The 16,972-nt window shown below is 45.1% G+C and overlaps 3 protein-coding genes across 9 annotated transcripts; 2 read left to right on the forward strand and 1 right to left on the reverse strand.

Moving 5' to 3' along the window:
• The first annotated feature begins 1,505 nt into the window (after window positions 1-1,505).
• nagk (N-acetylglucosamine kinase) lies at window positions 1,506-5,104 on the forward strand. Its single transcript, XM_019863217.1, has 10 exons — window positions 1,506-1,636; window positions 1,868-1,952; window positions 2,751-2,849; window positions 2,922-3,063; window positions 3,224-3,334; window positions 3,805-3,917; window positions 4,001-4,088; window positions 4,262-4,359; window positions 4,433-4,511; window positions 4,598-5,104. The coding sequence occupies exons 1-10, from the start codon at window positions 1,608-1,610 to the stop codon at window positions 4,798-4,800; spliced, it is 1,047 nt and encodes a 348-aa protein (XP_019718776.1). The 5' UTR covers window positions 1,506-1,607; the 3' UTR covers window positions 4,801-5,104.
• Window positions 5,105-5,485: 381 nt separating this feature from the next.
• On the reverse strand, window positions 5,486-10,562 carry paip2b (poly(A) binding protein interacting protein 2B). Of its 2 annotated transcripts, none has more exons than XM_019863227.1 (4): window positions 10,434-10,562; window positions 8,030-8,193; window positions 6,747-6,929; window positions 5,486-6,668 (listed from the first exon to the last, which is right to left on the reverse strand). In XM_019863227.1, the coding sequence occupies exons 2-4, from the start codon at window positions 8,180-8,182 to the stop codon at window positions 6,612-6,614; spliced, it is 393 nt and encodes a 130-aa protein (XP_019718786.1). In that variant the 5' UTR covers window positions 8,183-8,193; window positions 10,434-10,562; the 3' UTR covers window positions 5,486-6,611. The 2 variants fall into 2 exon arrangements, with proteins under 2 accessions (XP_019718786.1, XP_019718785.1); XM_019863226.1 differs by lacking the exon at window positions 10,434-10,562 and adding an exon at window positions 9,267-9,389.
• LOC109511874 (heat shock 70 kDa protein 12B-like) lies at window positions 8,120-16,252 on the forward strand. 6 transcript variants are annotated; one of them, XM_019863218.1, is made up of 10 exons: window positions 8,120-8,224; window positions 10,562-11,164; window positions 11,245-12,142; window positions 13,135-13,198; window positions 13,530-13,612; window positions 13,797-13,921; window positions 14,001-14,187; window positions 15,075-15,179; window positions 15,252-15,368; window positions 15,860-16,252. In XM_019863218.1, exons 3-10 carry the CDS (start codon window positions 12,083-12,085, stop codon window positions 16,151-16,153), a joined length of 1,035 nt encoding a protein of 344 aa, XP_019718777.1. In that variant the 5' UTR covers window positions 8,120-8,224; window positions 10,562-11,164; window positions 11,245-12,082; the 3' UTR covers window positions 16,154-16,252. The 6 variants fall into 6 exon arrangements, with proteins under 6 accessions (XP_019718777.1, XP_019718778.1, XP_019718780.1 ...); XM_019863219.1 differs by lacking the exon at window positions 8,120-8,224 and adding an exon at window positions 12,628-12,819 and having other exon boundaries at window positions 10,624-11,164; window positions 15,860-16,248; XM_019863221.1 differs by lacking the exon at window positions 8,120-8,224 and adding an exon at window positions 12,633-12,819 and having other exon boundaries at window positions 10,624-11,164; window positions 15,860-16,248.
• Window positions 16,253-16,972: the final 720 nt, after the last annotated feature.

Below are 16,972 nucleotides of genomic sequence, written 5' to 3' on the forward strand. Positions count from 1 at the left end.
TCTTTTTCCCCCCCCGCCCCCCCCCCTACACACCTCTACATCCCCTAACAACTTCCCCACTTCTCTCACTTCCTCTGCCTGGCCGTGAAAGGGCAAAAACGGTTGCTGTGGGGCTCGGTGCAAAGCGGCATGGCTCAAAGAAATAAAAGGCTCAACCAAACACTGGGTGGTCCCGTCAGAGATCAAAAAGGTCCAAAACGTTTGACCGTAAGTTACTCCTCTACTTGACGCATCTGAAGGCTGCTCCGAGAAAGTGCTGTGGGAAAATGTGTCATCAAAAACACCGGACTTCCCCTCAAACTTTCAGAATAAAACTCATTTGCTTCAACTTAAAACGGTTCCTTAACACATCCCCAAACAAAGTGAATTGTCATCAGGGGAAGTCTGAGAAATTACCCAATTCCACTTCATGTGTTCGAACGTTATTTTTCTTTGCCAATGGCATATAATGACAGGCGGAACAATTATTTGCTCTTATATTAGATGGCAAAATGTAAAATAATAATGCCAGATGTCATCCTTGGTGTCAGGGACAGCTCAATTTTTTCCCCTCCCGTAGCTAAAGGGGGGCTTGAGGGGGTGGGGGGAAACAATAATTTATGAATATATTTTACAATATCCAATAAAATACTGGAGTGATTTAACTGGGGCTACACAGATTTCTGATGGGGCTATAGCCCCTCTCGCCACGGTGTGTGGCCGCCATCCCTGCTTGGTGTTGACTGGCTTTGGCAGCGAGTAATCAATTTGAGAGTAAATTGAAACAAGATCATAGTTATTTTAGTTTATTAAATTTTTTGACCTTTTTAACAGCGCGTGCGTCATTTTCATAAGCTAAATGGGTGCCACGGCTCAACAACAGGTGGAAAACACTGACCTACCTAACGGAGGCGCAAATGCAACGTTTTATTTTGAAGGTTACGCACTTAGTATCCGCTTTTGCAGTCGCGCTTGACACGCGCTCCTCTTCCTCTTCACCCACCTCCTCACTCTTGCGTAACGTGTCTTTTGCTCTCAATCGTGGCACACTTAACGCGCCTTGTTTTCCACGTTAAGGTGTTAACACTTTAAAACAACTTTACCACTATAAAGTAAAAGTGCTTTTCACTCGAGACATTTCTTTCTCGTGATCATTTCTAGCAAAGTTGTAGGGGGGCTCGCCCACTCTGGCAGGAGAAGCGGGAATCGCTTTTTAATGGGCTGCAGATGCCTCGTGTTGGCTCTCAGCGTTTGTCCCTGATTCCAGCCCAAAACAAGCAGCGTGAACCCCCATCGATTATCACGATATGGAAAGTAAGGGGATACAATCAGACGGTTAAAAAAATGAGAGGAAATCACGTTCCAACCAACTTAAACTCACTTTGACACGTAAACATCTGAAATATTTTTACTATGTGCTATATTGTATTCGTTGGGTGCTTGAAGAGATGCCTTTGACCTCTACTGTATATTTTAATTGTTACACGACATCACGCGCCGCGTTGATTCCATTTTTGCCAGCACAATGCTGCCACCTGTTGGTCGTTTGTGAGCATCGCAAAGTCCAGCCCGGTTCTTCGGTCTCACGAGATCGTCGCGGTCATGAGGAGCGAAACAGGAAGTGGACCATGTCATCGGTGTTCGGCGGCGTTGAAGGGTGAGATTTAAAACGAAAATATGTTCAACTACACTTTTCGCACTTTAACGACGTTGCTATCGTTAATTGTAAGCGTGTAGTATTGTTTCTGTGGTTGATATCCGGATCTCTAAAGACACAACCCGTTGTTACGGTTCCTTCATTGTCACTGCTTCGTAGCCTTTGGTCCTACAGTGTCGAGTGAGGTTCGAATGTATAAGAGACTCCTCAGTAACTCCTCTGCGCTTGTAGTGGGGGGACCCATTCCAAGGCGGTCCTGGTGACAGAAGATGGAAGAATCCTTGCAGAGACTGAGGGGCCCTCCACCAACCACTGGGTGGGCTCAATTCATCCTTATTACAAACCCAATTCCAATGAAGTTGGGACGTTGAATTGAATATAAATAAAAACGGAACACAATTATTTGCAAATCATGTTCAACCTATGTTATTTTGAATACAATACACATGACAGCATGTTTAATGTTCAAACTGGTAAACTTGATTGTTTTTAAGCAAATAATTGTTAGTTTAGAATTTTATAGCTGCAATGCATTCCTGAAAACGGGTGTCAAACTGATTTTTGTCGCACGCCACTTCGGAGCTACGTCTTCCCTTGGAGGGCCAATATGACAGTGAAACCACTAAAATGTTTAATTTTATTCTTATTTTATAACTTGTACACCAAAGTAATGGACTACTAGTTTTTAAATCAGTCAACTACAATAGTTTTTTTGTTTTTTTATTGTCCAAATGATTGTAATCAGAGTAACAAAATTCTCAACGTTATTTATTACACATGACAATTTGACATTTCAGTACAGATTTTAGTATGGATCATGCACACATGATTTGCTCTCATGGGCCACATAAGATGATGTAGTGGGCCGGATCTGGCCCCTGGGCTTTTGAGTTTGACACCTGTACCCTAAAAGTTTGGTCAGGTGGCAAAAAAAAACTGACAGTATTGAGGAATGCTTCTTCCAGAAGCCACCGGCTTCTCTGGGCCCAAGCTCATCTAAAGTGGATTGATGCAAAGTGGAAATATATTCTGTGGTCTGATGAGTCCACATTTCAAATTCATTGGAGTTGGGTTTTACAATCGTTTCTCTTAACTTCCCTTGTAATTTGTACAGCTGGTGGGGGTGGACAAATGTATCGAAACCATCAACGACATGGTCCGGGGAGCCAAGGTGGCGGCAGGACTGGATCCAAACATTCCGCTGCGCTCGCTGGTCTGTCAAATTAGCTTTTTCTACACAATCGTGCGTGATTGATTTTTCACAAATGTTTGCTTGTGCGTGTAGGGCATGTCTCTGAGTGGGGGCGAGCAAAAGGATGCCATCGACAAACTGATTGCTCACATGAAAGGCCTTTATCCTACCCTTAGCCAAGATTATTTCATCACGACCGATGCCATCGGTGCCATGGCCACTGCTAGTGACCGCGGTAAGTCAACACTTGCCGTCTTTCTACCCATTTGTCAAAACGGGCTTGATACTTTGCGCCTTGTAGGTGTGGCTTTATCTCTTGTCAGCTTTACTGCGTGATCAGATCTGCACCCTGTAAGTTTATAACCAGAGTCTAAAGGTTTGGCTTTTCTCACCAGGTGGCGTCGTCTTGATCTCAGGGACAGGCTCCAACTGCAAATTAGTGAATCCAGACGGGTCCCAGGTTGGCTGTGGGGGCTGGGGTCACATGATGGGTGACGAAGGATCTGGTAAGAAGTTCAACCAATCAACATTCATTTGTTTTCTCTTTCCTGGATTTCTGAAAAAGCCTGCTCTTAGTGGTGTCTCCATCAGCGGTGGCAGTAGCAGGGCCTTCCTTTGCGTGCGTTCTCAAAAACCCATCCTGTATTAAGAAACTTTCTATGGAAAGTGTTGATGATGCATTTGTGGAGTCAGATGACCACAAAGCTTTTCAAACTGGCGCTGAGCTGCAGTCGGGGGCATAATTGTTTTTTTTAGGGTGGGGGGCAGTTTCAAGTGGCAAGCCATGATCAAAGGAATATGCTTACAAGAACTGCAAAGTCGAAACTATCAAAACGCTGATATCCTCACATCTGTACGAACGATACCTAAAAACAAAATATAAAAAAAAAATTGGAACATTTGTATTTATTTATTTATGTACTGTACAGTAAGCAAGACAGCTAATGGGTCATTAATTCTCTGAACATATCCCCAGCGTTCTGGATTGCACATTTAGCTGTCAAGACCGTTTTTGATGCCAGGGACAAGTTGGCCACGCCTCCTCATGACGTGACACATGTGAGAAAAGCCATGGAGGAGTATTTTGAGGTGACATTTGATGCAAATCGGCCAAACGCTGTTGATTTCTCCATGTACAAATCAGATTACAAACCCTGACGAATTCTTCGTAGGTGTCTGACCTCATGGGCATGCTGCCGCACCTCTACAGAAACTTCCAGAAGTCCCACTTTGCCGGTTTCTGTCAGAAGCTGGCTGAAGGTCGGCACTGAGTCACGAGAAAATTGTCAAAAATAGTCACAAGTCCATCACAAATTCTGACTGCAGTTGAATTTAACTTGCGTGTTCAGTCAATTGAAGCATTTGAAATGATGTATTTGGAACATCACTGGAAATATTTCAGGTCATTAAAAACATTGGGTTGTTTGCCAAAGGTGCAGAAGCTGGAGATGCGCTGTGTCAATATGTGTTCTCGCGAGCTGGGAGAGTCCTAGCCAAACACGTGCAAGCCGTCCTACCTGCAGCACAGGAGGTGTCGTACATACACGTTGCATTGCATCATCAATGATTTCCTTTATTAATGCCCCCCCTCCCCTCTATCTCAGCCTCTACTCAACGGTGACCTCGGCCTGCCCATCCTGTGCGTGGGCTCCGTGTGGAAGAGCTGGAAGCTTCTGAAAGCGAGTCAGCATCCAACATCCGTCAACTTTGCCCTTTCCTGCTATCAGTATAGCTTCTGAAACTTCCTTCTCACGTTGCCTTCTGCACAGGCTTCATTGAGGTCCTGGATGAGGCGGCGTCATCTGATGAGTTCAAGGCCCGTTTCCACGGCTACAGCCTCCTGGTGTTGAAACAGTCCTCAGCACTCGGAGGTGCAAGTCTCGGCGCGCGGAGTTTGGGCGCACTTTTAAAGATGGACTACGCGGCCAACGTCGACATCTTCTACCGTCACTCCTGTAAAAGCAAGCAGTGAGCGTGCAATGTCATCCATGTTGGCAGTAAGAGCGTATTTTCATCTTTGACGTTCGGAAAATATCGTGATGTCAGTGAGTCCACAAGTGGGACTCATTTAACATAAATCCACTCGTTTACTCCCAACAAATTAGAATCCCTTTTGTGTTGTCAGTGATTCGGCAATGGTGCTATTTGTGCAAGCCGCTCAGCTGTGCGCATGCATACAAAAGTGAATGAACCGCGACTGTTTGACGTGTGTATACTTTTAAAATTGAGCATCTATTTTTTTAAGGGTATATTCCAATAAAACAGACTCCATTCTGGCTTCTGGTCATGTGTAAGTAAAAAAACAAAAAAAACTCCAAACACATTTGCCTTTAATATCTTTATTCATTATTTTTATTGAAATTAATACTCTGTGTGTCTTTGGACCTCTTTACTTTTACGGCTTCTGTCAACTAACTTGAAACAAAATCACCAAAAAATGATTTTATGTTGCACAACCCACCTGGCAAACATTCCTATTAGCTTCACCGGGGTGCCACGCCTCATGAGGAAGTTCTGCTTTGACCCGATGTTCAACTCAACTTGACAGTGTCAAAGTGAAATCTTTCTACTCCTTAACAACAGTCATGTTTATTACACAGGTAAAAAAAAAAAAAAATTAAATTGAGAAATAAACCTGATTGAACTTTTTTTTTGTGTTTTTACCCCTGCAACCTTTTCCTATGACTTGCGACAAATCGGGCTCACGAGAAGAACTTCCTCATACAAAGGACAACCAATTACACAAGAGGCCTTGCAGTCCGCCACTTAGCGGCGTTTAAACCAGGCAGACGATGACGGTGACAATATGCCCCTACACATCTCCTCCCGACGTTACACGATTAAGCAGACACCCCAGGTCACTGTACCCAGTAGACACAAAACACCCCCGTCCTTGAAACAGCATGAGAAGGACAAAACGCAAAGTGGAGGAGAGGCTATTTCAAAACCTGATGCGAGTATGGACACTTGTTGGGATGTTGAACAAATACGCAATGTCTGTGGTCCTCAACAAATACTCCCCCACTCCCGTCCACATAATCAGGCCTGTACAAGTATTTCGTTTGGATCGGCGTTATTGCGTACATGTGTAGCATCCCGCAAATTTGCAGGCTCTGTGACATCACAAGGAGCTCGTGACATCACAGGCGCGAGCGGATCGGCCTTTGATAGCCGGACAGAGCAGCGAGACGCCCACCCCGTCCCCCAAAAGTACAAGAAGTCACCTCACCGGTATGGAAACCTTCAACCTCATGGCGTTGATCCCCAATTTGATGAAACAAAATGTATGTGAGGTCGATTTTCAAGTTTGTTACACTTGGAGGGGGGGGATCAAGTTGTTGAGTCTGGCATCACTCCTTGGTAGCTGCCTTATTTTCCCAGGGGACGTTAGTAGGCGTGTCCGCGTGCTCTGTGAAGCCTTGACACGTATTCGGAAGTGCAGCGACGCACTGGCGCCCACTGTAGGGCTGGACATGTTAACACCCCCGCTCCAAAATGTCACTCGGTTTACAAGAAATAAACAGGAAATGAAAAGAAAGGGGAAAAAAAAGAGAAATTATCCCCTCACCCCCCAACTGGGCCTAACCACACAGTGGTACTTCTTGAGAGAGAGTTTGTGTGTGTGTGTGTGTGTGTGTGTGTGTGTGTGTGTGTGTGTGTGTGTGTGTGTGTGTGTATCAGTGCGCTCACTCATGGCCGCCAGAGTCTCTTGAGAATAGGTGAGGACTGGTGTGTGTTTGTGTGTGCACGTGTGTGAAGGCTCCATGGGGGTGAGGGGGACTCCTAGTATTTCTTCCCAGGGACGAACTCCTTCGCTTCGGGGTTCAAAATGCTCTTCCTCTGCACAAAAGAAGGGAGAAAATTAACATTGCACGGTGTCGGATATTGTTCGAGTTGTTTCCTTCTCCTCCTACTCACCGCCACTTCCTCCAGATTGTTGTGGTGTTCGCTGACAGACAAGCCGTTGAGCTGCTGCTGCAGTTGCTCCACCCCCTGATTGTTGAGATCACGCGACGGGATGAACCAGTGTTGGTCCTCTTCCTCCAGCATCTCCTGGAAGCAGCGGTCCAGGAACTCTTGCTCCAGAAGCTCCTCTTCTACCTGCAGGCGGGTCAAACAATGTCACGGGGTTTCTTTCTGCAGGTCATTAAAAAAAACATTTAAAGTCATTAAATGTATTTTGTGAAGATGAAGGCCTTAAATGGCATTAGCTTAAAATACTGTGTCCGGAAGCAGTAATTCAATGAAAACACAACTGGTAGGCTGCTGGTTAGCAGTAAGCACCAAGCTAGGTTGCTGCAGCTCTCAAAGCGGTCTTGCGTGGGCACTCCCAGACCCGTTTCAGAGCAAAGTGTATGGCAGGCTTGTCACCCGAAGTGACTCCAAGTCTCTTTGTTCTTTAGACTTGAGGCATACTTATTCACCATCTCCTGAAAATAGCTCGTGGAACAGCATTGGTGTAATTTCTGGCACATTAGCAGGAACGCTGTGTCACTAATCACAATGCGCATCGATATAAAACTCTCTAAACTACATTTAGCAACAATTAAAATAGTCAAAAATATTTATTTGTGGGCATTGGGGACTACTTGTAATGTACATTTGACCAAACGTGGGTAAGGGTGCACAAGTTGTTTCATGTTCCAATTTATTTCTTATTTTGAAAAGAAAATTAGACAGTTCCTGTCGCCAGTGCCAAACATGAAACACTAATGCCACCTAGAGGCTATCTATCTATCTATATAGATATATAGATATAGATATATATATATATATATCAACACAAATTTGACTCAATATTTTCCATCACATAACTGTATAATTTATCTTTTTAACTTCAAATAATTGTATAACTTACAATAAAACAACTGCATCAATGAAATAAAAAAATACAACCATATTTGTATTAGGTAAACATATTTCTCCTCTCATTCAAATTAACAACAGTCTGAAAAACTTTGAAAAAATATTTCGTGTACATTTACAACAGAAGAATGTGTGGTTAATTTTAAATTACCCATACAGCATATGCATGTTTGAATGGATGTATATGTCCAGGTGTTTATATGCAGTTCGACATGGGCATACATTTAATTTAATTTGCATTAAAAAGTTTTAAGTTAGATTTGCTAATAGCTGCAGAAACCCAGTGTCAGTGGTATTTTTTATTTATTTTTAATACAAATCAATTTCATACAAACCTGTCTGTTATACTCCTCCTCATTCTCCATCCACATGTATTCTGCAAAGGGGTTGGCGTCGGTGTCGCCCGCATGGCCGTTGGCCACCGGCTCTTTGCCCTCCTTCCCTGGCGCGCTTCCTCCTGGTGTCTTGGCCACCTCAGGACCACTCATCTCAGCTGGCTCTGCGCGGGAGGATGGGACGACACAGTCCAGGTTGTAAAATTTAAGTGTGGCATATCATTATGGACATTAGAGTAAAAAAAAAAAAGGACAATATGCTCCACCCGGCATAGTTGGCGGAGAAGAAGAAACATGCTAACAGTCTGTGTGTGGCGTGAAGGTACATCTGCCCTAGGTTTTGATAGACAAAAACAACGATAAACATGACAGAATTTTGGATCCCGCAAAATCTGATAAGTGGTCATCTATGCTAGCAATGTATTGTCACAGGCACAACATGTTCATATTCCTCTACTAGACTACAAAAGATGCATTTGTTAAGGTTGAGACATGTTCAATGTAATACATGCGTCTTGGCTCAACAAAGGTTTAGAAACAAAGCATTCGGATGTGTACCACAACCACTGAGAGCAATCAGTCTGCATGATACAACGATGCACATTAAGTGCAAAATTCAAAGATACTGAACACTATTGAAAACAGGCCGCGGTGGTGTTGGGGGGGAGACGTTCAAGTGACAAATAAACATCTTCGCCGCCGCGCAGAGCATCCAAGGCTTCATAACAGGTTATGTAACGCAGACGGCGTCGTGGCTTCGAGCCTGCTAGCATCTGCACACAGCTAACGGGCTAAATCAGGTGCCCGCCCGGGCCTACCTGCAAAGTTGGTAAAGGGATTGCACCGTCGCCTTTAGCTGAGGGGGAGGAGGGGGGGTGCGAAGAGGCCAGCTGCAAACAGACGCTGAGCGGCGCTGTCAACGAGCAGGCCGAAAGACGGCCGCCATGCCATCCACAACAAAAGACAGGCTGGATACTATCGCGCGCGGCTACTCAAACACACACGGCGCAAACAACACAACGTCACTGTACTTCCAAACAACCGAAGGCCAAACTTGATCGCCGAGCGCGACAAACAAAAGACGAGAGATCCGCTACGTGTTAGCGCGATGCTAACAGCATGGCAGCAGCATCGAGACAGGTCAACAAAAACAAGGCAGCGTTCCGAGATTGCAATCGATTTGCACTGACAAAGGCAAAAAGGACACCGCCTCGACATTCTGGGAGCCCCGAGTTACCTGGCATCGTGCTTTCCAAGTGCGATTCTAAGCGTGACGTGACACAAACGTCGGTTCGGTCGCTGAGGGTTGAGCGTTGCTTCCGTCGGGATTTCAGTGCAGCAAAGCAATGGTGCGCGAGTTAGCTAAATCTTGTTAGCCGCCTTGCTAGCGCGAGAGACCTAGGTGGTCACGTGATCTGCATTGAGCGTCGTGCTTGGCAAAAAGGGTTAATTTTTATTTAGTTAGTTAGTTACTGTCATTGTATCGTGGTCGTTTTCATCTTTGGCCATTATCATTTTCCGTTTTTCAACTAACAGGGTTCAGTCTCGCCACAAAGAAAAAGATCTACAATGTTGAATAAAAGAATACCGAATCAAGAAGAGGCATTGAACGCAGCATGCGAACAAACGCGCCGTCTACTCTCTCTTCGTGCTACATTCAAGGTCTACTATAAAGTCGGAATTCATTATTTTATCTGTGGGACCACAACAGGAACGCCCCTTGGAACGTCGCGTTTAAGTCCTTGTTGGTTTTTTACAATTGCGGAGAAACTGTTTATATGTAGATTAACTGTCGATATACATTTACAAATCTATATGTGTCAAAGCCGGAACACGTTTACTCATCAGTGACGTGACGCTAATCTGCTCCCGTGATGCCAACATTTGGCGTAGACTTTTATGGCTGTGATAACCGTGATAAAAGTGCAATAACTGATGTCTGTATGAGAATCGCTTTTCATGTTCGTGATGTCGATTGTCGATAACAGTAATCGTTGTCTTAAAACGGGTTGGTTTGCCGGTTTATTCACTTGACGGCTCGGTTGTGACGCCACGGCAAGCCAAAATTCCGAGGCAATAGGAACGCAGCATTACTCCCACCAAAAACAAATGCCTGCGTGGCTTCGTAAAAGCTCGGGGGTCACCAACTAGCCTGTAAATTACATTTCATTTTGACCTCTGAGTAATCAATACAGCAGACCTAACAACCAATAAGCTATTTCCGGACATTTATGTCCAATGGAGGATTCCACGTGTTGACTTGTTGGGCTCCCGTGGAATTGTCCTAAAAGTCTTTCTATGCTGTCACAAGAGGGACGTAGTTATTCTTCATTACGAAGAGCCAGATTGTCGGTCTTTTGTCGTCTTGTGGCAAACTTCTCAAAAGCAGACTGAACGGACTCACCCTACAACTTGAAGTGTAAACAAGATGCAAATCCGCTGGGACAAACGATCGTCGTCGCTGCCGGATGTCACGCTGTGTTAACTTTCAAGTTTTTTTTTCGTTCTTCAAACACGTGTCTTCTTTGACAGTCTGTTGGCGTTAAAGCGAGAGAAAACCACGGCAGCGTTTGGAGGAGTCGAGCCCTGTGCCGTGTCGCGGTGTCCAGCTGGAAGTTTTGCCCATTGGTCGCAAGGAACGTCAATCAGCTCCATAGCGCAATACAATTGGTCATCTCGTCCACATACCCCGCCCCCTTCTCAATTCACATAAGTAAACAAAATATACCCCCGTGTTCTTGTGCTCTTTTAATCAATGCGGCTTGTCAAATATTTGACAAATGAACGTTTACGTAGAAGCATTTGCCCTACTTAAGGCCGCTGATTGTAACATGTTAGGTTTTGAAATTAGTTATTTTTTTACACGCTTGTAGAATCTGGGAAAAAAGTGAAAATATTTGAAAGATGTTTTAAACAAGTGAAGTAGTGTTTTTTCACTGCTGCTTTGCAGTCGTACGGTCATAGGTTTGAATCCCAGAGGTGCTCCGCTCAGGAAACATCTGCATTTCATCTTCTTTGAGGTTGCAGTGCCTGAAATCTACAATGGAGGGCGCCCGTGATACAGAGTGAGATTGTTTTATGAGTGGGCCACCCACACATACCAACATCACTTGACCCGTTGTGACCCAGCTGATGGTAACATATATATCAATATTACCTCTTGATTGTTGATGAACCAACTATGCATTGGTAACCTGACCTTCTGGTTCATTCAGATTTGAGGTATTCCAAAACTCGGAGTATGAAAAGTGGACTTGAAAGGACCTTTTGCCTGTTCCAATGCCACACATCATGCAGGTGCATACTTGGTTTTTTTTTTTGTTTTGTTTTTTAGCCCAGTGTTTACTTACCAATGAAAGAAAGCATATTTCTATTTTGTGTGTTTGACTATTCAAAATGTTTCTCCAAACACAGAACTGAAACGTCAGTTACTTTACTGTGTATTCGATTTTATAAGTAACAAAGTTAGATTCTAAGTTACTTAATTATTTACATTCAACAGATGCCAACAACCCCGCCTCACAAACTTGACAACCAGTTTTGCCAATACTGAACTGGAAGTACAAATTAACCTGTGACGTTTCAGAATAAAGTTTATTTTTAATTACCCGTAAAATAAAGACAAACTTTTTTTTTTTTATCTTTATGGGAAAAAATGGTATATTCGAGTAACACGTTAGAATGTGACGCATTACAGACATCATTGTATTTGAATGTTTGTGTGTGTGCGTGTGTGTTAGGGGCGTGCCTCGGTTTGCTCAGGACTTCCAGGGTCCGAAAGATAATGTGGAATTCATGAGAGGATTGCTGTACATGGGTCCCTTCCTGTCACCTGACTCCATCGTTTCCTATGTTTGGCTTCCTGCATCAACCTCGAAGGCGCAACACAGATCCTGAGAGCCGTTTGGCATCTGTTTTAGGTTTTTCTGTCGCAAAGCTTGGCCAGCGGTCATTGAGTCATCACAGCTAATGCAAAGCTGCTAAAACACGGCAAACACGAGTAAACGACGCAGTCGAGAATGGGTTACATAAACTAAGAAGAAAAGCAATGTGATGGCAGGGGTCCGTATCGGGGCCTCTTGGATTTGGGGCAGCGAGGGGGATACATGTCAGGTAATGGCTTCCAGATTTTAAAATTGAATTACTCTGCTGTGTCTCGTGTGTGCGTGTGCGCGCGCGCGTGTGTATGTGTATGTGTATGTGTGTGTGTATGTGTTCTGACTAGCAAATCTATTTTGCAAACACACAGCCAGTGCAGAAATGGGACATAAAACAACAGTTAACTCTTTTACATTCCATGCTCATTGAGGCATAAATGCAAAGAGAAGCACAAAAGATGACAGGAAGAAGCAATTAAACGGAAGAAAAGTTGATAATGCAAGAAAGGCGAACCGACTTGATGTGAAACGCAATACACCCTCTTCTCCACTCAAGAATAGAGCACCCTCAGTCTCCGTCTTACACACACACACACACACACACACACACACACACACACACACACACACAAATGTAGGTAAATGCCCTCCCCTGTGCTGTCACAGTCCTCCCATTCCTGTTACTTATGTGTGGTTCGCCACTCTTCTCGGCCCCTCTAGTGCAGAGCGGAGAGAAAGGAGTTTGAGGCTGCACTCACTGAACGCCTCCATCTGCACCCCCTACGCCCTTTGGGGGAAAAAAAGTGGCCCTTTTGCTACAGGAAGAAATTCTTCGACAATTTTGCATTTGAAGAAAGGCATCCTCACTCCTGAAGCGCACAAAGACTTGTGGTTGCCGCAGCACTCAAGAGCGTGAGTTTTCCGAACATTTGCACTCATTTTGATGTCATCATCTTGAGGAACTTTACAGATACAAGCTGGTGCAGAAAGAGTGATTGCAGATTATTTGGAGTTTTGTTCAGGAACAACGCTGCTGGGAAAGCGTTGTAGATTTGTGCATGTCATGCAATGTTGTTTGCTTACTCACACCTTCTCACCTGTGGTTAATTACAGCTAAAACTGTCCCAAATGCAAGGCCGTCGTGAAGACGAACCCTTATGTGCTATTTGTTTCAACCCTCGCCGCGGTAACATGACGTGACTTTGTAATTTTGCGGCCCCCTCCCAGATCGCGGCACCTGTAAAGATGGCTGACACGGAGCAGCCGGATCCCAGCAGCCTCCCATCGCCAAGTGAGAGTCATTCCTACGGCAATGTTATTATTACGCTCTTATCTTTGACCTCTGCGTGTGCTTCTCCCACTTGATTATTCCCGTGGCATTCCCGAGACATTCCAGTTGTTTCTTCTCATTCAGTCCCACATCTGAAGCCAAGCGTATTCACAACCCTAAAGCGCTAATGAGCAGGGAGGAGAAGTGTTACAGTACATTTATCAGTGCATGTCAGCCTTCCGTTTTTTTCCCCGCAATAAGCCTTTCCACTCGCTGCTTCGCGGGATTTTCCAACGGGGAGCTTTTCTCGACATTCGGCCTATCATCTCCTCATCCGTTCTCTTCTTTGTAGGTGACAATTTATCAGTGCCCTCGTCATCAGCCAATTCGAGAACCGACTGCAGTATTGAACCCCTCACACCGTCACCCTCACCGGTAACAACACACACGCACACACACACACACACACACACACACACGCAAAAGGTTTGTAATAACACTTCAAGAGCAGACGCTCAAGGAGAAACTTTGATTTGGCACTCAGTTGTATACAGTACTTTCCTAGCACCGCTTGCACCTGATTAATCGTCACTTATTCATTTCTGCTTTTGATCCTCAGAGGGTGGAGGTCAGACCACGCATGGCCTGTCCGTTCTCAGTTGTCGTGGCAATAGACTTTGGCACAACCTCCAGCGGCTACGCTTTCAGCTTCACCGAGGACTCGGAAGCCATACACATGATGAAGTAAGACGCCATCTCGCGTTTAATCTATTTTCTAAGTTTAAGTTTTTTCGTTTCCCACCCCCCAATCTGTTATATGCAGGCGCTGGGAGGGCGGCGACCCCGGCGTAGCCAATCAAAAGAGCCCCACGTGTCTGCTGCTGACGCCCGACTTGCGCTTCCACAGTTTTGGGTTCGCGGCACGGGACTTTTACCATGACCTGGATCCAGACGAGGCCCAGCAGTGGCTCTACTTTGATAAATTCAAGATGAAGATCCACAGCACTTGTGTGAGTGAGCTTTAGTTTCCGCACAGGTCCAGACGTGACAAACGTAGTCGCGCCGAAAAAAAAAAGACGGATAAAAGTACGGGTACCGATTCACTCCACCTTTATCAAGTCCAAGTCAAGTCTGAGTCCACAAGGTCTGAGTCCAAGTCCAGATGGGATCAAGAGTAAGCGACAAATAGTATTTTCACAACTACAAAATTAGACAAATTCCATGATGCTCACTACTTTTCTTAGATGGCATGAAACCCTTTGCTTTATTTAGCCCGTGAAAAAGTCTCTTTGTGGTGGCTCTGCAGGATGTGCCCAAAATTGTCTTCTCACAGAATCTGCAGGTTGCTTCACCTATTTTTTTTTTTTTTTTTTGATGACGTTGTGGCTAACACCCGTTCTCCATGGTTGGGCTCACCAAATTTTATAAGCCTGCTATTGGCTGACATGACTGAAAGAAAATGACTGCGTACTTTGGCGCACGCCGACGGGCTAGCCAATCAGATGACTTTTTTGGTGATCTGAAAAACTTTATTTCAAGTTTCTTTTGAAGGAGGATATTCATTGTCAGGAATAAAAACACGGTCCAATGGCTGAATCCGACACAAGTGACGAGTTTGGACTCATAAGAGTACTGAAGCCCTGCTCTGAAGTGGAAAGTGTTCACAACTCGGTCAATAAAAAAACCAAATGAATAATTTAAAAAAAAAACAAGTATCATACTTACAATGAAGCTTCAAACAGGCGAAAAAGCACTCTGAAATGTAGTTAAAGCACAACTAAAGTTTTCCTGTCAGTTATGTACATCACACCTGTTTTGAAAACTCCTCCCACCAGAAAAAGTAACGCGACACACAAAAATTTTACGTCTATTCATGTGAATCCTGCCTTTGCTGCAGGATCTCACGATGGAGACCGAGCTGGAGGCGGTTAACGGCCGACGGGTGGCAGCCATTGAGGTGTTCGCTCACGCGCTGCGCTTCTTCAGGGAGCACGCCCTAAAGGTACGGCTCGCTAGCACGCGCTGCCAAACATTAGTGCTGCTGGTAAAGGAAGCTAACCCGGCATCGTTTTAGGAGGTGAAGGAGCAGACCTCTTCCGTGCTGGAGGGGGACGAGATCAGATGGGTGATCACCGTCCCTGCCGTGTGGCGGCAACCTGCCAAACAGTTCATGAGAGAGGCCGCCTACCTGGTTAGTGCCACAAACGACACGGCGCCACGTTTTTGTTTTTGGAGGATTTTGCTCGCTCCACCTTCACCTGCGTTTACTACAGCGCTCGCGTGGATGCACGTTCAGAGCAGTTTTCTGGTGTGTGCGCGCGTGCTTCCTACTGTTCATGATGTCATCAGCAGAACAATGAGCGAGACCGGCACACAAACACGGGAAGTCGTGAGCAGACACCGCCCTGCGCTCACCCGCATACATCAACACAAACTTACAGTATAGACAGTACAGTGCGCTCTCAGGGTGGGCATTTTTGGCTTTTGAAATTTGAATTGGAAAAAATGTTTAAAATGAAGGAAATGCATTTTAAGATTTACTGCTTACGTGTGCAAATGCCGCCTATTTTTTTCCCCTCAAAATTCCATTATTATATTCTGCTGAGGATGCCAAAGGCACTTTGTAGTCATCCCAACTCTTCGGTTTCTTTCTCCGGTTCCTCCTCCTCCTCCTCCTTCCAGGCAGGTCTGGTGTCCCCGGACTGTCCCGAGCAACTCCTCATCGCTCTTGAACCGGAGGCCGCCTCCATTTACTGCCGCAAGCTCCGCCTCCACCAGGTGACCGACCTGAGCCTGCAGCCGATGGCGAACGGCGTGGATGTGAACGGATCGCGGCCTTTTGACTCCAGCTTTAGGCAAGGTGGGGCAACACGCGCGTTTGTGTGCTTGAGTCGCATTGTTTTCGAGCAAGAAGGTCAAAATATGCACCGCGCGTTCAAACGGGGCAGCGGGGGCCCAACGCGTGCTTCAGCGTAAGAATATTTCACCCAAACATCGCCCACCCCCTTTCCGCTGCACAGCTCCACTTACAAGTCACTGAGAAACCATTCAAGCCGACACACACACACACACACACACACACACACACACACACACACACACACACACACACACACACACACACACACACACAAAGATGTACACTAAACACAGGATATTTGGTGTAAGGGTATTTATTTCCTCGAAAACAACTAAAGCTGCATGGCAAGAGCTAATGTGGCAGCACATTGAACAAACATAGGACACTTTACTTAAACTTGCCATCAAGTCTCATCTCAGCCGTACTGTCTTCTCATTAAGGCATCTAATGAGCGCACCCACATGCACTTTTGCAGGTCAGCCCACAGAAGATGGCTGAGAATGAGAAAAACTAGAAGGGTCGCCCGAGGGTAGGGTTGGAAATTGTCCGTGGGAATGAACAGGAATTTATGGAATTAACACCAATATAATAGGAATTTACAAACCAGATAGGCTCTTCACAGGCAATTTAAATGTAGTTGGAGAATTCATTTATGCATAAGACCAAATAAAACAACCAGATTTTATGCCAATTGAATATCTATGAAATTTCTCGATGAAATACACTGCATAATTTCAAATCCTTCTCACAAATCGAGCGCCATCGACACATTTGTGGGCTGCATGTCACTGGGCTTTTCTTTGTTTTGCAACACACACACACACACACACACACACACACACACTTATGATCTCCAAGGATTGAAATCACTGCTGACACACACACACACACACACACACACACACACACACACACACACACACACACACACATAA

This window comes from Hippocampus comes, unplaced genomic scaffold, assembly GCF_001891065.2.
Source record: "Hippocampus comes isolate QL1 unplaced genomic scaffold, H_comes_QL1_v1.1 scaffold18, whole genome shotgun sequence".
Classification (NCBI taxonomy): domain Eukaryota; kingdom Metazoa; phylum Chordata; class Actinopteri; order Syngnathiformes; family Syngnathidae; genus Hippocampus; species Hippocampus comes.